We start from the raw sequence: 21,821 nt of genomic DNA on the forward strand, positions 1-21,821 counted from the left end.
GGGGGGCGGACGGGCGGGCGGCTCCGGCGCGCAGAGCCAGCGCGGCCGCGGACCGGGGCGCAGCATGTGCGGTAAGGGCGGCGCGGGGAGCGGGGCTGGGGGGACGCGGCGCATCCCGCGGGCCGGGGGAAAGGGCTCCCGGGCGGCGCGGGCCGGGTCCCGGCGCTGCGCACGCCGCTCGGCCGCCGGAGCAGCGCTAGGCCGGCCGGTGCCCCCGCGGAACAGCCCGGCCCGGGCACCCCCGGCGATTTGAGCGGAAAAAAGGGGGCCCGGCCATTCCGCGCTTCTCGGTTATAGCGAGAAGGGGCCCCGTCTCCGCTGTCTGAAAATGTCATCGTCTTGTCTGCGGTCCGCGCGCGTTTCTCCGGGGGAGGCGTCTCGCGACGTATTAATAATTTGAAAGGGCGAATTCTGCTCAAATTCCGTGCGAATGCGGCCGGAGCGCACAGAGGGGCGGCGCTGCGAAGAGCTGTTCCCGCGGTGCAGGAGCGTTCGGGGCAGCCGGTGATGCCGCTGGGGTCTGGCTCGGTGGCGGGGAGGGTGGGGACACCCCCGGGGTCGGGGGGAACACCCCCGTGGTGAGGGTGGGGACACCCCCGGGGTCAGGGGGGGAACACCCCCGTGGTGAGGGTGGGGACACCCCCGGGGGCAGGGGGGGACACCCCCGTGGTGAGGGTGGGGTCACCCCCGTGGTGAAGGTGGGGACACCCCCGGGGGCAGGGGGGGACACCCCCGTGGTGAGAGTGGGGACACCCCCATGTCGAGGGTGGGGACACCCTTGTGGTCAGGGGAGGATACCCCCGTGCTGAGGGTGGGGACACCCCCATGATGATGGTGGGGACGCCCCCGTGCTGAGGGTGGGGACACCCCCATGATGATGGTGGGGACACCCCCGTGCTGATGGTGGGGATGCCCCCGTGCTGAGGGTGGGGATGCCCCCGTGATGAGGGTGGGGACACCCCGGTGATGAGGGTGGGGACACCCCGGTGATGAGGGTGGGGACACCCCCGTGCTGATGGTGGGGACACCCCCGTGCTGATGGTGGGGACACCCCCGTGCTGATGGTGGGGACGCCCCTGTGCTGAGGGTGGGGATGCCCCCGTGATGAGGGTGGGGACACCCCGCTGATGAGGGTGGGGACACCCCGCTGATGAGGGTGGGGACGCCCCCGTGATGATGGTGGGGATGCCCCTGTGCTGAGGGTGAGGGTGCCCCCGTGATGATGGTGGGGACACCATCATGTCGAGGGTGAGCACACTCCCACGTCGAGGTTGGGGACACCCCCATGCTGTGCCGGGGGTCAGAGGCTCAAGCTCTCACAAGCAGCCAAGTGACCGAAGGGCCTGAGCCCCGGTGCCCGTCGGTGCCGTGTCCACCCTAGCAAAGCGATACAGGTTTCACCGGTAGCGCTTCCAAACGCGGCTCTGGTCGTCTCAGAATAACCACTCCCGCCTTTAGATGGAAAGTGTTGTTTATTGTTACTTTTTTAGGCATTACATCTTGGGATGTGGATGCTTGTACATCCATTCGAGTTTACTCGCTCTAAGTTGTGAGGCAGAGAGGTAAATGGGTGTACGCGCGGCCGAGCGGTGTCCGTTGCGGGGTTGTTCTCCAGCTCGTTGGGCTGTTCGGTGTTGAACACCTGCCCTCAGTGACCCGCAGCACGAGCCAGCGCGGCCCGTCCGCCCACCACTCAGGTGCTTCCCATTCGCCACATTAGCACGATTACTCTACAATTATTCTACCTCATCTTTTGGATACAGGAATATAATTTATCCTTCCTCTTTCTATCACGTCAGCTTCATGTTTTTGCCATGGAAATTTATGCAACAGTGATCTGTTGGCTCTTCTTGGTTGTCTTTCTACATTTCCTTCTTTTTTTTTTTTTTTTTCTGTGCAAAATCAAAATGATGCTATAAGCAAGATTGTGTTTTTTATACTTAATGTGCAAGTCGCCATTTCTTTGGTTGTTTTTGCCAGATTGAACGAGTATCACCTTCGAACTGTCAAGTCTGTGGAGCGCTATGAAGAGGCAATCAGAAATTCACACTTCAGCTTACATCTAACACTACATTAGTTTGTGTTAAAAGTACAAAGTGGAGCAAAGCTAAGAATAGAAGGGATAATTATTATTATAAATAGCTTGCTGCAAGAATAGGGATGGTTTTGGTGCCTTGCGCTTGCCTAATTTGATGTCCAGCCTTTGAAAGGTGCAATATTATCATTCTGCTCTTCGGCTTTTTAACTGAGATAAGTCCTGAAAATGCTGTGAGTAGTTAGTTAGTTGCATTCAAGATTGAGTGTGTTTCTCCCCTTTTCCACCTAAGTGAAGTTCCTCTTGGATACTGAAACATGAAACAGTAAGAAAAGCACCAAGGAATATTGCCTACGTGTAGTCGAGGCTTTTTCTGGGAGCCAGAGACATAGTGAAAAATTGAGAAAAGGCGAGCGTTAACTGTGTTAATACAGAACAATAAGCTTTGGAAACGGAGGAGGCTCTGAAGGCAGGGAGCACGTGGCTGGGGCCGGGTCGGGGTTTGCAGGAACAGGAGCAGAACTGTTTGGAGCCCGCGGGTGCTGCCATGTGAACCCTTGTGATGTGCGGTTGGGCAGAACCAAAGGTCTGGAGTGTGCGGCTGCCGGTCGCCGTCGGCTGGTGGGCACACGGCGATGTTGAGGGTGGTCTTGGCTCACGTTGGGAAACATTTCTTTTTCTCTTGAGGAGTGACTGGGAGAGTCTGTTCAGCCTGGACAACAGAAGCTGAGAGGGAATCTCATCAGTGTTTATAAATGTCTCCAGGGTGGGTGTCAAGAGGATGGACCAGACTCTTCAGTGGTGCCCAACGACAGGGTGAGGGGCAGCGGGCACAGCCTGAAACACAGGAGGGTCCATCAGAATATGAGGAGAAACTTCTTTCCTTTGAGGTGCCAGAGCCTGGCCCAGGCTGCCCAGGGAGGTTGTGGAGTCTCCTTCTCTGCAGACATTCCAACCCGCCTGGACACCTTCTGTGCAACCTCATCTGGGTGTTCCTGCTCCGGCGGGGGGATTGGGCTGGATGAGCTTTCGAGGTCCCTTCCAACCCCTGACATTCTGGGATTCTGTGAAGTCTTGGAGATAATCTTGGAGACGTTCAAACCCGCCTGGACCGACCTGTGTGATCTGCTCTGGTGACCCTGCGTGAGCAGGGGTTGGGCTGGGGGATCTACAGAAGGCACTTCAACCCAAACCATTCCATGATTTTGTGATTTTGTGAAACATTAACTGCAGCGGCAGTTTGGACTCTTTTCCATACAGCAGCACTAGACTCCAGCAAAGGAACAGGGTAAGCAAATTGAGGCGTTGTCTTCTCAGATAGCCCTGCAAATGTCATAAATAGCAGAGCTGGCTCGCAGGAACTCTGAGTACTTGCACTAACGAGACTTAATTGTCTCTCTTAAGTGACAGCAGCCTGCGTAGAGTAGAGGGCTCTGATCGCCAGTGCTGTGGGCTCCAGAAGGTCTGAGTAGCTGCGGTGCCCAGCGTGGTGACAGCCCTGCAGTCCTGGCCGCTCTTACAAACCCTCAGACGACATTTCTGTAAGAGAGCTGTAAGTCAGGATATGCATCGCCTTATCTTGCCAAGCTGTCTGGTGGGTACACGGTCCACGTTCAGATTTTTATCCAACTCATCTCTGATAGAAAGCTAGCTATTAAAATGAATTTTTACCAAAAAAAAACAAACCAAAAAAAGGTGATAATGCTGCTGCTGTTATCTGAGTTCTCCCTGTGAGAGCTTCAAGACTGGAATTACCAACATGATGTTTCCAACATACTGATAATGTGATGTTGAGGTTTACGTGTGCGTGACCTTACAGAGTCCTGTGATCTGATGTGCTTGTGCCACTTGACAGGCAAGGTAGCCTCGAAATTTGGGTCTTGATGTGTGGCACGAATGACAGACCTGCTGTGTAGATGTGCTGGGTTTTTGTTTTTAATGGTTTTAGTGAAAAATAGCTTTCGTTCTTGGTGTGTGTTGCAAATTTGCAGTTTGAAGACCTAGCCAGGTATAAATTGGGTGTGCTTTGGTCTGAATGCACCAAACCAGTTCAATGGCATCTATGAAAGGGTTTGGAAAACAGGTTTTTCAAGGTAGCCAGGCTCACGAGACTGTTATGCCATGACTGCTTTTAATGACAGAAAGGGATTGTAGAATTTAGGTCTTGTGTTCCTAGTGATTCTGAAGATAAAACCAGGCTTAAGAAAGAGTTTCAGGTAGGCGTGTGCCTTCCTGCACAGCACGGAGCAGCGGCCCCTGCCCAGGGTGGTCCTTGGGGTTGATGCGCCGGTCAGTGGCTCCAGACGGAGCTCCTGCCCTGTTGGTGGTATAGTGGTTAGCATTGCATTGACCGGGTTTCAGGGCATCAAGGAAGAGATGCAACACGTAAATGGGCTCGTGATCGAAGGGTGGACTTGACTATGGACGCTATTTCACAGGTCATCCGTGAATGTGAAACATGAACCGAAATCAAACAAGCCAGGTGGTTAAAGCCTGTACAGTATGGGGGGCGATGGTTAAAATATAACTATGGAGAGGCTTGGAGAGGTATCCAGTTCCCGAGAGAATTAGTTGTGCGGGGGATCATCTATTTTGAGCCAAACAGATCCACATAGAATCCTTTGTACACGGCCTCTGTGGCGCAGGTTTGTACAAAGCGCACACATGTGCTAAGTCACTGGCGTCAATGACCTGGACAGCTACAGTTCAACAAAACGTGACTCAAGTGATCAAGCGGCTTCGGGACTCTGAGGACAGCCTTGCCACCTCTCTGCAGGCTTGTGGGGCGGTGAAAGAAGCACCAGGGGACAGATGTGGTTCTGCACCGAGTGCATGTCTCTCTGCTTTGCTGTTTTCCCAGCGCAGACTCGCTGAATTGAACATAAACTCTCCCATATACACAATAATGATCGTCTGCTTGTTTCTGACCTTTTTCTCGTTCAAGCTGTGCAGGATTAGCCTTGTTCGGTACGCAAGGGTCGGCACAATGTTCCAACTCCCCGAACCACCAGGCGGCAAATAACAGGAGCTCCGGTGGGTTTTGAGCATCGGTTCTGAAGCGTCGTTCTGCGCCACGATTAGTGCTGGGTTAGAACGTGCTGTCAGTGCCTGCTGTCTCCCCTGCTGGAGTGGGAAGAAATATATTGTTATCACTTTTTGCCAGTCCGTAGCATGTATTACGTATATGGTATTTAATAGCTTGCGTCTCGTTTGTTGAAGACTTGAGGCCTAATAATCATCAGCAGGATAAAGAATTCTTTGGAATTGCCAAGCGGATGTACTGATAACATCACCTGTTGAAATGGTTTAAACAGAATACGGTATGGTATAAAGGAATTTGTAAATCTGTCAGCAAATCCAGCCTGAAGGCTTTTCTGCTTTTGTGGGAGCAGGATTAGGAGAAGCTGTTCCTGAGTAACTTCACGTGTTTAAGCCACTGGAGAAGATAATTTATTCTTACCTGGAAGTGGTGATTCATTTCATTTGTCTGTGAACCTACCATGAAGTAAAGGAACATGAGCACCAAAAAGTTCATGGGAAAATGAAGTTCTCAGAAAAAGCATTTTGGTGACTGTGAACGGTAGAAATCATGACTGTCCATTTGGTAAAAATGCTGTTCTGTTAAACCTGTCACGTCTTTAAAGGGAATTCTTTATGTGGCTGTCACTAAGAACACCCAGGATTTGTGCTTAAAAGCTAAAAATCGGTCCTAAGAGAGAGTTGTGTTTCCCAAGCAGTTGAATACTTGTTCTGCTGGTGCTTCACCAGGTGAGGTTTTTAAGCCAAACCTGCAAGAAATGGAATGTTTTATGTTCTAAAGGATATTGTGAAAGGTATCTCACTTCAGAGAAATATATGCAGGGCTTCTCACTCTGGCGGCTCTTAGTGGGATTCAAGAATTGTACGATCAGCTGGCGTGCTTTAAACAAGTCTTTTCAGCGCAGTCCTGTGTCAAGTTACTAATTGAAATGTTTTATTCTGTTGTAAAGCATGGCTGCTCTTCTAATCCTGAAGTATATTAGTGTATTCCAGACCAGGGGTATTGTGTTTTCTGAGCCTGTCAGATATAAATTCCTGTCGTATTTTTGCTGCTGTCTTATTTTTGCCGGGAGCTGACAATTATAAACAGTGCTGGACTAGAATGAAGTTCACGGGTTTTTTGTCTTTCACATAGTATGTATTTCACTTCGAACAATGCCCACTCAAGGCTTGTCAAGCCAGTGTAATTAAACGTCATTCAGATATCCTGGTTTTCTGTAATAATTCATTTTTCTGGCTTGTTCCAGAGCATGAGTTACCGAGGTCGGCTGTGGCGTTCTTACTGAAAACCGCCTGCGTTGAACGGTGTCTGAATGCCCAAGTTGAGCTGAAATTAAAACTCTTCAGGTCCGTTTGGACCTGACATTCACGGCGGGTCGGTTTTGGGAACGTTCCGCTTGGATTTCAACATTTCCACGTTTTCAGCAGGTGGCACCAGGGCTGGCAGGGGGAGAAGCTGCTGCTGCACCAGATGGGACCTGGGTGGGAATTCGCTGGATTTGTGTTGGAATTTCATCAAAACCAACGTGGTTGCATTGACTGTTGCGATTTAAACGAATTGTCACTTTGACAGAAAAATTGGCGCTTTGTGTCAGAAGCCTTCCAGCAGCTGTAGAGGTCTGTGCACTTCGTATCTTTTCGTCGTGTAGATCGATTTGAATATAAGGACGAGGAGGGAGAGAACGAGGCTTTGTCATTTGGAGAAAAACACGTCTCTGGCGTGCGGAAAAAGGGCCTTTGATGGTCTATAAACCGCAAGGTTGAGTCGCTGCGCTCCGTCCCACGGCTGCCACGTTCCACCTTGGAAAAGGCCGCGGTTTGTAGCTGGATGAAGTGCCCCTTTGTTCAGCTTTTGAGTAAAAAGAGGTCGTTTCGGTGACCGGCCGGGGTGTGAGTGTCACCTGAGCGGTCGCAGACGGGCCGGGGGCTCCGCGGTAATTCCAGAGGAAAATTTTCTCTGCAGAGCCCCAGTTGGTGGCTGCTGGGAGAAGGAGACAATTTTCAAAAATACACTTGGCTCAGTGAAGCATAACAAGCAATTACTGCCTCAGGTCTTTTTTTTCTTCTCGTCAGTGTTTCTGTCGCGGGCAGTAGCATTGTAGTTGGAAATGATTACAAGATGTCGTTGCTTGTGTATTCCTGAATAATCCAATAGTTAGGGTAGAGCCAGGAAAAATGCTCTTTTCTAAATGTGGGTTGAGACTTTCTCCAGCCGTGAAGGATCACATCATTACGGGATGTTTAAAAAGGGGAAAATGAAATGCATTTGAAAATATTTCCAGTAAATGAAACTGTTATTTACACGTAGTTCATCGTGATCAAATGTCATAAATGGATGATAAACTTTCAAATATTTGATCTTAGCTTCCCGATTAGGAAGCCATGCGTTTTGAAAGACTTGTGTTCATTTTCACTGGCGACATTGTCCAGTTTTTTACTTTAATTATGCATCACTTTTACATATTATTCTATTAATTTTATTTCTGCTTTCCCTAAGGTGAGTTTTAAACCTGCTTGTCTTGTTTGCCTTCTCATACAAAATGTGTTGATCACAGGTGAGTTCTTAGAATTCTGTTTCCTTAGTCTCCGTTATCACTCCAGCTATTTTCCTGTCACAATCTAAAAGCCAAACTGAATCAAAACCGAATCTCCCAATGTTTACATGGTCGTTTTTTTTGAAGAGTGTATCTGCATATTTTGCAGCATTAATACTGTACTTACATTTCTTTTAGTTGCCTTGCTTTGTAGTCTCTGTATTTACTGATAAGAAGCACTAAATTCCTTGTGTGGGTTTGGTTTTTTTGGTGGGATTCTTAGTCTTAGATTCAGATTTTTGTTTTGCAGTCCTCACGAATAATCTTAATATAATCGTGCTGTAATTAATAGATTTCTTCAATGCCCGAGAGAAATGCCAAGTTGGCTCCTTTCTAGATAGATCTTTTCTGTTTGTTTACAGTACAAGTAGAAATAAAACCAACTGTTTTACAGTCTCATTCCAGGTGAGCCTTCCCTTCCTGGAATAAATTGGTTTCTTTTTGTGCCCATTCAGTACGTGGCATTTTGTCGTACGCTGCCAGCAGTTATGATCCGTGACAAGGAATCAAGTGGGGTTTTGGTTTTGTTTTTTTTTTTTTTTTTTAGTTCCAGTATGAGTGAATTTGTTTAAGTGTGCAGAGGAAATAACGTTTCAAGCCGCTGTCTGGTTTGGATTCAGATTTAACAAAGATGTCCAAAGGCAGCCCTGGCTAGAGGGAAATAGTTCTGGTTTTAAGCCTTGTGCCAGAAGCAGGGTGGAGACTAACATGATCAGTTCACATTTACAAAAATATTCTGTGAAAGGAAACGGAGTTTCTTCTGATAAGAGAGCCCATCTTAGTTAGACTTTTTTCACGTGGAGGATTTAATTTTCCGGGCCTTGCTGGGCACAGAGGGCCCCGAGGCTGCAGGGGTTCCGTGGTGTCCCCACCGGGCTCTGTCCGTCATTGGAGCTTAAAGAACATTTTTAAAATAAGTACCAAGGCCTCATATTTGTTCTGAAACTGTTTGTTTTATTTTCAGGGAATACTGTTTAATTTAATTGTCTTGTTTGTCGATGGGGAGTTTGGGAGGGGACGTGTGGTCCGTGTGTCCTGCGGGGCTGTCCAGGTGGCTGTGCTGGGCTCCCCGGTCGGTGGAAAATCCCCTCATTTAAAACGCAACGTCACAGCTTGGGAACAAGTTGGGTTTTGTGGCTTGTGCCTGGTGGTGGTGCCTGTTTCTTCTCCCTTTTTGGCACATAGAATCATTTTGGTTGGAAAAGCCCCTCAAGAGCGAGTCCAACCATAACCCACCCTGGCACTGCCCCCTGTCCCTGAGAACCTCATGTCCGTCTGTCCAACCCCTCCAGGGATGGTGACTCCAGCACTGCCCTGGGCAGCCTGTTCCAATGCCCCACAGCCCTTTGGGGAAGAAATTGTTCCCCAGATCCAACCTCAACCTCCCCTGGCGCAACTTGAGGCCGTTTCCTCTGGTCCTGGCGCTTGTTCCTGGGGAGCAGAGCCCGACCCCCCCTGGCTCCAAGCTCCTTTCAGGCAGGTCAGAGATCAGAAGGTCTCCCCTCAGCTCCTGTTCTCCAGCTGAACCCCCAGCTCCCTCAGCCGCTCCCATCACACTTGTGCTCCAGCCCCTTCCCCAGCTCCGTTCCCTTCTCTCAACTCGCTCCAGCACCTCGAGGGCTTTCATGAGGTGATCCCGCCACCCCTCTGGCCACCGTTTTGAGCCCTGAGGTGATTTTGGTGCCGCCATTTTGAGCCCTGAGGTGATTTTGGTGCCGCCATTTTGAGCCCTGAGGTGATTTTGGTGCCGCCATTTTGAACCCCACAGGTCCCTCAGCTGCTCCCACCACACTTGTGTGGCTGTGGGCAGCCTGACATCCGAACTTCAACGCTGATGATCAATCCCCATTTGCTCAAAGAGCCACCTGAGTGGCCTTTGGTGTCGTGCCGTGGCTGTGGAACACCCCCCGGGGGGGCTGTGTGCCAGAGCGGGGCTGGTTCCGCCATAGCCGAGGTGCCACCGAGGGGGTGCAGATATTGTGGATGCTTCTGGTGAGGTGTTCGATGGGCCCAGCGGATGCCAGCGCCATCAAAAACGGTGCAAGACTCCAGGATTTGGGTGGGAATGGGACGTTATAATTATTCCCTGGTTATAATTCTGCCTTCTGAAGCAGCTTTGCTTCAGATGCCGTGGTGGGTGGCTTTGGAGTAAAGAGGAAATGCCAGGAACTGCTGGAGCCCAGCTGCCTTTTCAAAGACATCTCATGTGCTTGTTTTCTCTGCTTTATAGTACACACTCATTATTTTTACATGCAATGCCACTGCTGCATTGGTCGTCCATTTGGGAGGTTTCTGGTAAATATGGCAAGAGGGGCTCTTGCAGCTGCCCGCTAAGAAAACCTTCTGGTCTGTGCTCCTGGTTTAGGACCTGGGAGTCATTAAAGGATTTTAAATATCTGAGATAGAGCTGAAATGTGCCGTCCTCCACCGGGATGACAGCTATTTGGAGCCCGTTCGCTTGTAAACAGGGAGGTTGCTGTTTGCCTGAAGAACGCAGTTTTCAGAAACAGAGTGAACTAAGTATCTCAATTTGGAAAACTTGTTTTTGCCGGAAGGGTGGGGAGGAGGGTTTGGAGATGGAGAGCGCGGGGGAAATATCCGTCCGAGGAGGCTTTGGAAATACAAGAGGCGTTGTCGACTGCTGTCGGTGTTTTATTATGTGTTGAGTTTTTCGCTGTGAATCGGGAGGTTTGTGGAGCAGGAGCTCACCCTGGCCATGCAGTTGCTGGAACCAACGTTCAGGTTGAACCAATGCCCTCGGGAGACGGCAGCAGCAGCAGCCTGCGCGCAGTCGCTTGGCAACGTCAGGAGCAATGGGAGTGAAACTGCCGATTTTTATAACATTTATAGTCTTGCAAGCGGTTCTCAGAAGAGACTTCGGGTTTTGTGCAAATGAAGGTAAAGAAACCAAGTGAAAAGCTCTTTTTTTAGCTCTTTTTTTTTCTTCATCTGACTAGGTCATTTAAGAAAGAGGAAAAATCGAACATGCATCCAATCTTTTTTCTAGCAGTGTAGAAGAAAATAAGCAAGAAGTGGTGTGCTTTTTTTTTTTTTTCCCCTCAGCAGAACTGCAGGGAGATGCAACTTCTAATGCTGGTGCGTTGGGAATGAGAAGATGAAGATTATGACAAACTAGTCCTGAGACCTGTAGCTGGAGTCCATGGAAAAGGGAAAGGAACGGGAAAATATCACAATGTACAAGCCCTTCTCGGGCTAAAAAGTCCCTTGTAAACGCATCCGTGCTTCGCTCTGTGGTGCTCAATGCGTCTGTCAGACCTCAGTAGCCCATATTTCTACTTATAAATTCAGACATCAAAAGGCTTTGAATTATTTAGTTTAATTCAAAACCACAAACAGCTTAAGAACACAGTTTTTCAAATGTTCTGTAAAATATAATCTGTGCGTAAACATAAAGATTTATGTTCCAAAAGTCATCTTGAGGGTAAAATTCTTCACAGGACTAGAAGCTGGGGAACTGTGAGGCGTATGGCAGTACTGTCAGGGCAAAATTAAAGATTGGGGATGCCTTAAGACTTTGGTTTTGTGCACGTGTGACTGAACTCAATTCCCCTCAAGAGGTTTCGATAGAGTTTCTCAAATTACAAACTTTGAATTGCCAATCACATATATAGATGTTTATGTGAAACCTGTCTTGCTTTTATTCCATGAAGATATTTTTCTCCTTTAAAATTTTAGATGGGGCGAAAGGTAGATTTCAAGTACAGATATTTCTAGCATCCAGCAAATCTCTTCTCATGCTACTGCTTCATGATGGCACCAAAGGAAATTTTTCTGAAATAATGCTATAGTTGGCATGAGAGATCTAGGAATTTGTGTGTCCCCATCACTGCTTAAAAATAGAAGCAGCAATTTATCTTCCTTTGCAACCTACAGGAAAAACAGCTCCATTAGTTTGAGGGTGTTAGTTTGCGTGAGTTAAATTAATATTTTTTTTCCTTAGTGAGTCTGTGGGAGGGACTTGGAGAAAGCTATTCGAGGAGGAATTCCTTTTGAAAATGTTTCTCCGGCAGGTGAAGCTCAGTGTTGGTGAACCCTGAGTGTTTGTGTGCAGTGACGAAGTTCCTGTTCCGCGATGTCTCCTGAAAGTCGTGTAGGTGCATCTCACACAGACGTTCTTGCTCCCATCGCGCCCGGGCTTGTCCCGTTTAGTTGCTTGGAGCGTCACGATGAGGACGCTGGCGTTTTGTGGTTAGTTTTGATCTCTTAAATGTTGGCGACATCTCCGTTGGACCTCAGGTGGGGTCAGGACAAGCTGCAAACGTGGAGGTACCTTCCTGCGCGGGTTCTGGCATGGAGCCTTGTCTGGGTTTTAACTCACTGCCTGTACTAAGTAGATGGTGTGGACTGAGTCCTCGGCTGTGGTTTTGTTACAAGGTCATGCTCTTTTCCCCCCATACAGGGATCTTTGCTTACCTGAACTACCATGTTCCCCGGACCAGACGGGAGATCCTGGAGACCCTTATCAAAGGGCTCCAGCGCCTGGAGTACAGAGGCTACGACTCTGCAGGTACCGCTCTCGGAGCAACAGTGGCTCTTGTTTGAATTTTGGCTTGTAAGTGATGGGTTTTGTGGTGTGTTTGTGAAGAAAGCTGAAACACAAATTGGATGTCCCTGAGATCATGTGGTCAGAGGTTTGGATTAATTTTCAAATATACAGATGTCTATAAACATTCCTGACGCCTGTTGTTTAAGGCTTTAAAAGTAACTTCAAGATAACAAAGGGAAAACTCGCTTCCAGTCTGAGGGGATTTTTGCCTTTATTTGGAGGGTCAGCTGGGGGGAGAAAGGAGGCATTCTAAAAAATTCAAATAGACGGTGTTTGTTCACCGAAAGTACTGTAATAAAACCTCCTGCACTTACACTCTTTCTTCATGTTCCACGGCGGTGTCAGGTGTGGGAATCGATGGCGGGAATGACAAAGACTGGGAAGCTAACGCTTGTAAAATCCAGCTCATCAAACAGAAGGGGAAGGTGAAGGCTCTGGATGAAGAGGTTCACAGTATGTATTTCCCTTTTGTTCTTTGCCTGCTCTCTTTCCTTGAAATGTCCTCTCATCTCATTTGTGTTTTGAATATCACCTGTTATGCCCCGAAACGCTATTTCCAAATAACTGTGTATGAAGTGCCAGAGATGTGAACGCTGATGTGTGTGTTGTGAAGAACCCAGTGATCCTGTGGATGTTGTCATGAAGTTCCAGAGAAGCCCTCATTTCTCAAGACAAATGAATCACATCCTTCTGAAATAAAATAGACCTGAAATACATTTTTAGAAAACAGACCAAAGAAAACCCAGACAAAAAACTCCTTAAACTGGGGAAAGGGGAATTACTGGGAGATAATTATCAGAGACCTAGAGCTTGGGCAAAATGAGAAATGCTCTAATAACTTCACCAGTATAATTTTAAATTTTGATACGTAGTGCTTGTCCCAACTAAAGCTGTAGTGATGGACTAAGCAACGGGCTTCAGGAGAGTGTGTGTGTAACTGTTGGACATGTGAGAGTGCAGAGAGTCAGGGCTTTGCGTCTGTTTCTGCCTCTTTATATTCCCTTCATTTAAACATTAAGCTCATTAAATCTGTGCAGAATGCAAAAAACCACCCAGTTGTTGGGTGTGGAACACAGGTCAGCTGTGTGAGAACGGGCAGATGCTTTTCAGGGGAGTCAGAGTCTCTAATTGGCATTCAAGAGCTGCTGTGTTGTTGTAACTTAACTTTTGTTTTTAAGCCTTATTAGCGTTAACCTCACGGTGCAGGGTGCTGTTCATCCAAAAGGAAGGTGGGTAGGTTTAGAGGAAACTGGGAACTGAAAAGGGCAGATGAGGTGATATGTGCATTACAGAAACAGGATATACAAAATATTTCTGACAAAATGTTTGCCTTCTCAAGAAAATTGCAGGATATACAGTTTTAAAGAGATTGTGGAGACAGTTGTGGAAAAAAGGAATTATTTTTTTTTTCCCAAAGAAATATTAATGCTAATGGTGTGTGTTCTAGAGACAAGTGTTAGTGATAAATAGTAATAGTAATATTCTAACCATAGCGATATGGACCCATGAACCGAGTTGGTTTGGTCACACCTGACAGTGTCCGGCAGGTGACAAGATGTCAAAGTGCACCCCAGAGAGGGAAAATGGGGTTGGATTATTTCTTAAAGTGTTGTTTTATTTTGGTGCTGTGAGGAGCGCAGGCAGGTTGCTTGTGTGCCTCTGCATTCAGAATCCCCTGAAAACACACCCGATGGTTTGCTGGGTTTGCTGGTTCTGTTTCCCTGTTGCCGTCCTGTGGCCCATGGAGGGCTGGTGGGACTCCTACATTGACTATGGGGTGGGGACAGCCCCTCGCTGCTTAAAACTTCTCCTACTTTTGCTGCAGAGCAACAGGACATGGACCTGGACATTGAGTTCGATGTGCACCTCGGGATCGCACACACCCGCTGGGCCACCCACGGCGAGCCCAGTCCTGTCAACAGCCACCCGCAGCGCTCGGACAAGAACAATGGTGAGTGCGATGGCCCCAGGAGCTGCTGGAGCTGCCGTCCTGGTACCCGGGGTGTCCTGGGAGGGGTGGCTGGGGCTGGGGGGTCACTACAGGCCGGGCTGCCCAGCTCTGTTCTGTGGAGCCGGGGGGATTGGCCTTGATTTCTGGCTGTGATTTCTGGCCGCAGGGTAAGTTCACAGCACTGAGTGATCTTGGGAAGGATGGGAATTAGTGCCCAGAAGTTCGGTGGGTACGTGGCTGCAGTGCAGAGGAGGTGACGAAGCTGGTGAGGGGCTGGAGCACAAGTGTGATGGGAGCGGCTGAGGGAGCTAGGGGGTTCAGCTGGAGAACAGGAGCTGAGGGGAGACCTTCTGATCTCTGAACTGCCTGAAAGGAGCTTGGAGCCAGGGGCGGTCGGGCTCTGCTCCCCAGGAACAAGCGCCAGGACCAGAGGAAACGGCCTCAAGTTGCGCCAGGGGAGGCTGAGGTTGGATCTGGGGAACAATTTCTTCCCCAAAGGGCTGTGGGGCATTGGAACAGGCTGCCCAGGGCAGTGCTGGAGTCACCATCCCTGGAGGGGTTTAAAAGGCGTTTAGACGAGGTTCTCAGGGACATGGGTTAGTGCTGGAGTTGGGTTGTGGTTGGACTCAATGATCCTGAGGGGCTTTTCCAACTGAAATGATTATTTTATTCTAAACTACATGAAATTGGATGGTAAGGATTTTTGTGACTGCTGTTCGGAATTGAGTTTTGTATACTTTTTTTTTCCCCATTTGTTTATGTTTTTTTCATAATCAGCACTGTAGGGAAGGGGGTTGGTCTGCTCTGTGCAGCTTGGTTGGTGTTGGGTGTAGCTGCAGCACTGATAAGGTGGCAGGAGGAGCACGGGGTTTAACAGCTGCAGGGTCTGGGTAGCCCTGGTCCCACCCGGGTCATGATCTTCTGCCATTACCAGCCGCCAAATGGGGCAGAGCAAGGAGATCTCACCAAGAGGTGAAACTCTTCTCCTTGTTCTGCCAAGCAGTTTCCACAGAAAGCTTTGTGGTCTCTGCTGTCTGTCTGACATGGGGCTGGTGTGGGGCTGAGTGGGGCCTTTCCTCTGTCCCCAGAGTTCATCGTCATCCACAACGGCATCATCACCAACTACAAAGACCTGCGGAAGTTCCTGGTGAGTGATCTGTGTGTATATGTGTGACCCTTGCTCTCCTGCTCCACTCACGTTTGCTCTCACGTTTCCCTATTCACTCCCGACTCGTCCTACTCCTCCACTCACCCCCACCTTATATTCTCACTCACATTCACTCTCCTCCATTCATGTTCCCCAACTCATATTTTTGCACTTAACACTCACTCTCTCACTCATTTACACTCCCACTCCTCCACTTACACTCTCACACTAACTCTCCTACAATGTGGGTACATTCTCACACTTAGATCCCCACATTCCCTCTCTACCTTACTCGCATTGCCCCGGTCACTCATATTCCCACTCCCCACCCACCACATTCCTCCACTCATACTCTGGCATTCTCACCCCAGCTTAGACTCCCCTTTCGCTCCCTTACACCCTCACTCTCCTCCATTCACACTTCCCCACTCTTATTCTCCCACTCACGCTCCCCCACTCACACTCGCCCAAATTTTCCCTCCCTCCCACTCACACTCCTCATTCCCCACTCACATTCTCACACTCCCCCACTCACACACCCCTCATTGTTCCACTTCCTCCCCCACTCACACTCATCCATTCACACTCTTCCTCACTCTTCCACTCCCACTCCCCCACTCACTACCCTGTTCTCCCCTCACTTCACATTCGTTACTCTCCTCCACTCCCACCCACACACAGTCTGGACTCCCACTCCCCTCACCCCACTCCTCATTCCCCCACTCATCTCACCCCACACCAACACTCTGCTCACTCCGTACTCTCCCACTCCCTTGCTCCATTCACCACTCACCCCCACGCTCCCACTCGCCCCCATGCTCCCTCCCCACTTACATTCTCACTCTCCCTTCCTCACTCTAACTCACCCTCCCACTCCTCACTCCCCTGTTCCCCCACTCACATTCTCAGACTCGATTCATTACTCACACTTCCTCTCTCATATGCCCCCTTATCTTCCCACTCGCCCTCCTCCACTCACACTCACTGTCCCACTAACACTACTGACTCCCTTATTCACTCCCCTATTCACACTGGACTCTCCACTCACCCCACTCGCACCCCCACTCCTCTTACTCTCCCTCCCTCCCTCAGACTTGCTCTCCTAATTCTCCCACTCCCCTCACACTCACTCCTCTCACTCCCCACTCACACTCGCCCCCATTCATATTCTCACACTTGTCCTTTCACTCACACTCCACTACTTACTCCCCCACTTACACTCCGACTCATATACTCCTCTACTCACTACCCCATTCCCCAACTCACTCCTCTTACACTCCTCACTCACTCCCCTACTCATCTCACACTCATTCACTCCTCACCCCACTCATATTCTCACACTCCCTCCCTTTACCCTTCCACTCACACTCCCCCACTTGTGCACTCACACTCACTCTTCCATCATCCTGTGCTCACTCCTCCACTTGTGCTCAGCCCCACTCACGCTCATTCCCCAGCTCACACTTAGGGGTGCACTCGCACGCTCACTCCACATGTGCACTCAGACCTGCTCCCTCACTCACACTCCAGTTCTCGCACTTACACTCACTTTTCCACTTGCACACTCTTGCACTCTCCATCTTACATGCCCTCCCCGCTCCCTTCTCCACTTGCACTCACACTCATCCTCACTCACACTCAGTCCACGTCACTCTCTGGCACTCACACACGCACAGTCTCCCATCCCTTTTTCACCACCATGTGCACTCACACTTGCTCCCTCACTTCCACGCTCACTCTTGTGTTCGCATTTCCCCCTCTGCTCACACACGCTCACTCCGGTACTTCCCCTCTCGCTCCCTCACTCGTGCTAACACAGCGGGGAGGCAGGAAGGAAGGAGAAGATGGAGGGATGAGAGGGAAAGGAAATGAAAAGGAGGGCAAGGAAAGGAAGGAACGGGAAAGGAAAAAGAAGAGAAGAAGGAAGACAAGTCAGGAGGGGAGGAAAAGAGGAAGAGGGAAGGAACAGGGGGGCAGGAAGGAAAGAAAAAAGGAAAGGCAGGAAGGAAGGATGAAAGGAAATTATGGATGAAGGAAGGAAAAAGGAAGGGCAGGAAAGAAGAATGAAAAAGTCAGAAGAGAGGAAAGGCAGGACATAAGAGGGGAAGAGTCAGGAGGGAATTAAAAAGGGAAAGAAGTGGAAATGTAGGAGGGAAAGAAGGAAGAGAAGAAAAAGGAAAGACAGGGATGAAAGGAAAGTACAAAGGAAGAGGAGGGGAAAGAAGGAAAAAGGAAAGGCAGGAGGGAAGGATGGGAAAAAAAGAAGAAGAAAAAATGAAGAAATGCAGTATGGAAGGATAAAAGCAAGGAAAGAAAGGCAGAAAAGGAAGAGGAAAGGCAAGAAGAAAGGAAGGAAAAGGAAAGGTGGGAAGGAAGGCAGAAGCAAAAGGAAAAGCCTGAGAAAATGAGGGAAAGAATGAAAGGGAGAAATAAAAGGAAAAAGGCAGGAAAGAAGAAGGCGGCAGAGGAAAGGAAGGAAAAGGCAATGAAGGAAAAAGGGAAAGGGAAGGAAAGACAGCTGGGAGACGGAAGGAAGGAAGGAAGGAAGAGCAAGGCGGGAAGGAAAGGCCAGTTACCCAGCGCGTGCTGTTGCTGCAGGAGAGCAAGGGCTACGACTTCGAGTCAGAGACGGACACGGAGACCATCGCCAAACTGGTCAAGTACATGTACGACAACCGCGACAGCGACGACATCAGCTTCACCACCCTGGTGGAGAGGGTCATCCAGCAGCTGGTAATGCTGGGAGCGGGGACAGGGGGACAGACACAGACAGACACAGGCTCAAAAACCACCTGTACTCCAGTACCGCCCAGGGTCACCTGGCTGGTGCAGCACCGCACTGCGCCATAGGCTGTTCTGTGGCACACACTGGGAGTGGTTTTGTCTTTCCCACCTCCGATGCTTCGCCTCAGACATTTACATGCATCTTTAATGTCAGTCACGTGAAAAATGTCTAAATTTGGTGGTGGAACAGTATCTCGAGGCAGCCAGTTCCTGGTGTGTTGGGGGGTGAGTGTCCAGGGAGTGGGACAGAGTGAAAATAAGTTTTTGCTTCCCATCTTCCTCAAAGCTCCATCCGGAGAGGTGCTGACCCCTTGTGGGAGCTGCTCCGCACGGCCGGGGCTCCGGGAACGGCGCCCAGCAGCACCTCGTCCCACATCTTCAGGAGATACTTTTTTTGGTGATTTGCCTGGCAGGAGCTGCAGGACCAATAGCCCAAGAACACATTTTGCTGGCAGATCGCGGTGGCTCACCTGAACATTCGGTGGCACCACGCAAACACCCCAGTTTGGGCGCTTCTTTTACTGGATCTTTGCAAGTCGCCTCCCTGCACTCTGACCTAAGGCAGGAGCACTTGCGGGGTTGAGAGCTCAGTGCAGTGTCTGTTTCAGGGTTCAGAAGACTCATTTTATGGTGAAGGATGAGCTCCTCGGGCTCAGAGCAGGGACACTTCAGTGAGGGGGCTCTGAAGGTGGCTGCGAAGCCGCCTACTCAGTATGTCTCACTTGTTTGCAGCTGCTGTGCTGGGAATCTTGAAATGGTGTCCTGGGCCTCAAACGAAAGGATAAACAGTTTGTATTTCTCTTGTTCCAGGAAGGTGCTTTTGCCCTTGTGTTCAAAAGTGTCCATTATCCTGGTCAAGCGGTTGGTACCAGGTAAGTCTCACTGTGGGAAAGAACATTCTATATGCACTTTTTTTTGTCTCCCTCTACTTAGATGGTGGAGTAGAGGTTGTTCTCATCAGGCTGTACACGCTGGGGTGAGGGTGGCTGTTTTTCCATTTCCTTTCTCTTGTTTTCCATTAATCATAACAGCAAATTCCCAAAATGTTCTGAAAATTTCCTAGTGACCACCTGTACCACAACTGGTCTGGAACAGCTTTTTAACTTTTTTTGTAATCTCTGGCTGTGAGAGATTTGAAAGGAGATGGTTTTATCTTTTCCCTTCTGTTTGCCACTGTGGCAGCATTTGGACAAGTCCGCCGTTTGACTTGAAGTTGGGCCAGCCTGGTGTTCAGGTTTTGGACTCCGCTTTTAAATGTCAGCGTCAGTCGGGTTGGTTTAAGCATGTGCACCAGCATGTTTAACCGTGGGCACCAGCACAGGTTTTGGATTTGGGTGCTGCTGGCTCTGTGTAGATCCGTACTGTGAGCAACAGCCGGTGCGTTCCTGGTTCAAGTGTCCATGGGATTGCAGTTACTCTTGCAGAGTTTCCGCTAAACTTGAGACAGATTCCTCATGTCCTTGTGTTCTGTTTATTCAGATATTCTTTCACTCTGTCTTGTGGCCTCCCTTGTTTGTAGCACCAACAACTTACCTGGGAGGAGCTGGCTCTTTTTTAGCTCGGTTCAGAGAATCCCAGTCCCTTCAGGTCAGCTGTCAGGGTGATGAATCTTGGGGCGCGGAGGGTTGTAACTCGATGTGTTTCGGCAGGCGAGGCAGCCCCCTGCTCATCGGAGTGCGCAGCGAGCACAAGCTCTCCACTGACCACATCCCCATCCTGTACCGGACGGGTAAGCGCCAGCACCCCCTCCCCAGGAACTGCCTTCCACAACACCCAGACCCATGGACAGGCAGAGACAACCCACACTTGTGTGCTCTGGAATACATGTTACACTTTTAAGCTTTCATCTGTGAATTTAAGCATTATAAAAATGAGATTTTTGCTTTTTAAAGTAAGTTTTTAACCACGCACTATGCCACCATATACCTCAAGTTTGTCTGCTGAGGGATGTGCTTTTGCTTCCCAGTGTCTGCCTGTACACCAGCAGAGCTGACCTAGGTTTATAATCAAAGCTTTAATATCCAGTGGTTGCAAGTAAAACACATTTTAATGCAGTAGAATAGGATAAAATAGTTCAGAATAGTAAAGTTAACAGTATAATTAACTTAGATACTGATACGTGTGTGGCAGGTTGTCATTCACAGACTTGGTTGTTTTCAAGAACAAAACGGATGGTGCGGTGTGGGCCGCAGCCTTTCCATTGTCACGAGCCTTTCCACTGTCACGAACCTTTCCCCCGCCTCGCCAAGATAATTTTTGAAAAGTTCAATGCTGTTACTCTTTGTGTGGCAATCCATATTTATGTTGTCTGTCCGTCTTTCTCTCACACGTGTGTTTTACCACTGTAGACACATAATTGCGCCCTTGCAAATGAAAAGTGGCTGAGAATTACCCCGTCATTTCCCGCTGTCAGAGGCGCCTGTGCCCGTCCCGTGGCGCTGGGCTGCTTCTCTGGGCGCCGCAGCACTCAGGACTCGCTGTCACGGTGTCTCGCTGCTCCTGGCAGAGCCGCTAACGATCGCTCACTGCCGTGACACAGCAAGCTGTGTCTGTGTTTACTCTTGGTTGATGCTGGATAATTAGCAATAATCCTTAATGTATGTATGTAACACTTTTTTTTTTTATGGATTATCTGAAGTTTGTTTTGTTTTTCCAATTACACTTTCAGCGGTACAATCTATGGATCATTCTTTTGATGGAATATCCATAAAAATGGAGGAAGGTGCCTACCAGAGGAAATCTAATACTTGAAATTTCAGACAAATTCTCCAGTTTCTTAGAAAAGGAATCATAAATGAGGGAGATATGCATTGTCTCTTTAATATGTGGTTATTGCTTTCCATGTAGGGTAGTGAAAAAAATGGGATAATCAGAATTCCTTATTGGTCATAAACACCAAGAGCGACACAGGAAAATCCACCCATCAGTCCACCTGTCCCGTTTCAAATATTCTGACATCGTGCTCGGCATGTGCACAAAACTGATGACTTAGTGCAGGTTGTGCTGCGTGCTCCCTGCAGCTCTGATTACAGGACGAAACACTAAATTACCTTAAAATGAACCCACAGCATCCTCAGACACACGGTGTGAACTGTGGGGTTGTCCTGTGCAGGGGCAGGAGTTGGACTCCATGATCCATGTGGGTCCTTCCAACTCAGGACATTCTGTGACTCCAGGAGCTGGTTTACCTGAATCCAAACATTAACAATGTTTTGTTTCTTTTTACCAAACGGATCTCTCTTAAGTTAATGTGAAGTGTTTAGAGTAAAATTCTGAAGTCAGGTTAATTCCCAGGGGTTTTAAGAACCAAAGTCCTTCAGTTTTCAGTGGCACTAAGGCTTTTCTGAAAAATGGACCGTATGAAATGTATGGGTTAGAGAATCTTAGACTATTAATCACTGTTTCATTAGTTGTATAGTGCTGTCATCTGACAACTCTTCTTACAGAAATCAAAACTTTAATGCTGCTCAGGTAAGCACGGAAGAATCTGTTAAGCAGCAGCTGTGCTGTAGGACCTTTGCAGAGCTGCCATGTTCTTAGGATTGTCAAAATGGGATCAAAATATGCTCAAAATGTGTCCCCCACCCCGTTTTTCGTATACCTGTGTTAATTCTCCGTGATGTCTCCGCCCTTTGATTTAGAAGGGAAAAAGTTAAAAGATTACTTCTGTGTTGCTTCTAAACTCTAGTAAATGGGAGGTGGGT

The 21,821-nt window shown here is 48.9% G+C and overlaps 1 protein-coding gene across 2 annotated transcripts in view; it reads left to right on the top strand.

Moving 5' to 3' along the window:
• Positions 1-21,821, top strand: part of GFPT1 (glutamine--fructose-6-phosphate transaminase 1) — a 45,727-nt gene continuing 23,906 nt past the window's right edge. For both annotated transcript variants that reach the window (XM_065651603.1, XM_065651602.1), the window contains exons 1-8: positions 1-71; positions 12,089-12,196; positions 12,581-12,688; positions 14,061-14,186; positions 15,275-15,333; positions 17,932-18,066; positions 18,928-18,989; positions 19,767-19,846. In XM_065651603.1, the coding sequence (XP_065507675.1) occupies positions 65-71; positions 12,089-12,196; positions 12,581-12,688; positions 14,061-14,186; positions 15,275-15,333; positions 17,932-18,066; positions 18,928-18,989; positions 19,767-19,846 (685 nt within the window). In that variant the 5' untranslated portion in view covers positions 1-64. The remainder of the gene's footprint in view (positions 72-12,088; positions 12,197-12,580; positions 12,689-14,060; positions 14,187-15,274; positions 15,334-17,931; positions 18,067-18,927; positions 18,990-19,766; positions 19,847-21,821) is intronic.

The sequence above is a fragment of the Caloenas nicobarica genome, chromosome 25 (genome assembly GCF_036013445.1).
Source record: "Caloenas nicobarica isolate bCalNic1 chromosome 25, bCalNic1.hap1, whole genome shotgun sequence".
Lineage (NCBI taxonomy): Eukaryota > Metazoa > Chordata > Aves > Columbiformes > Columbidae > Caloenas > Caloenas nicobarica.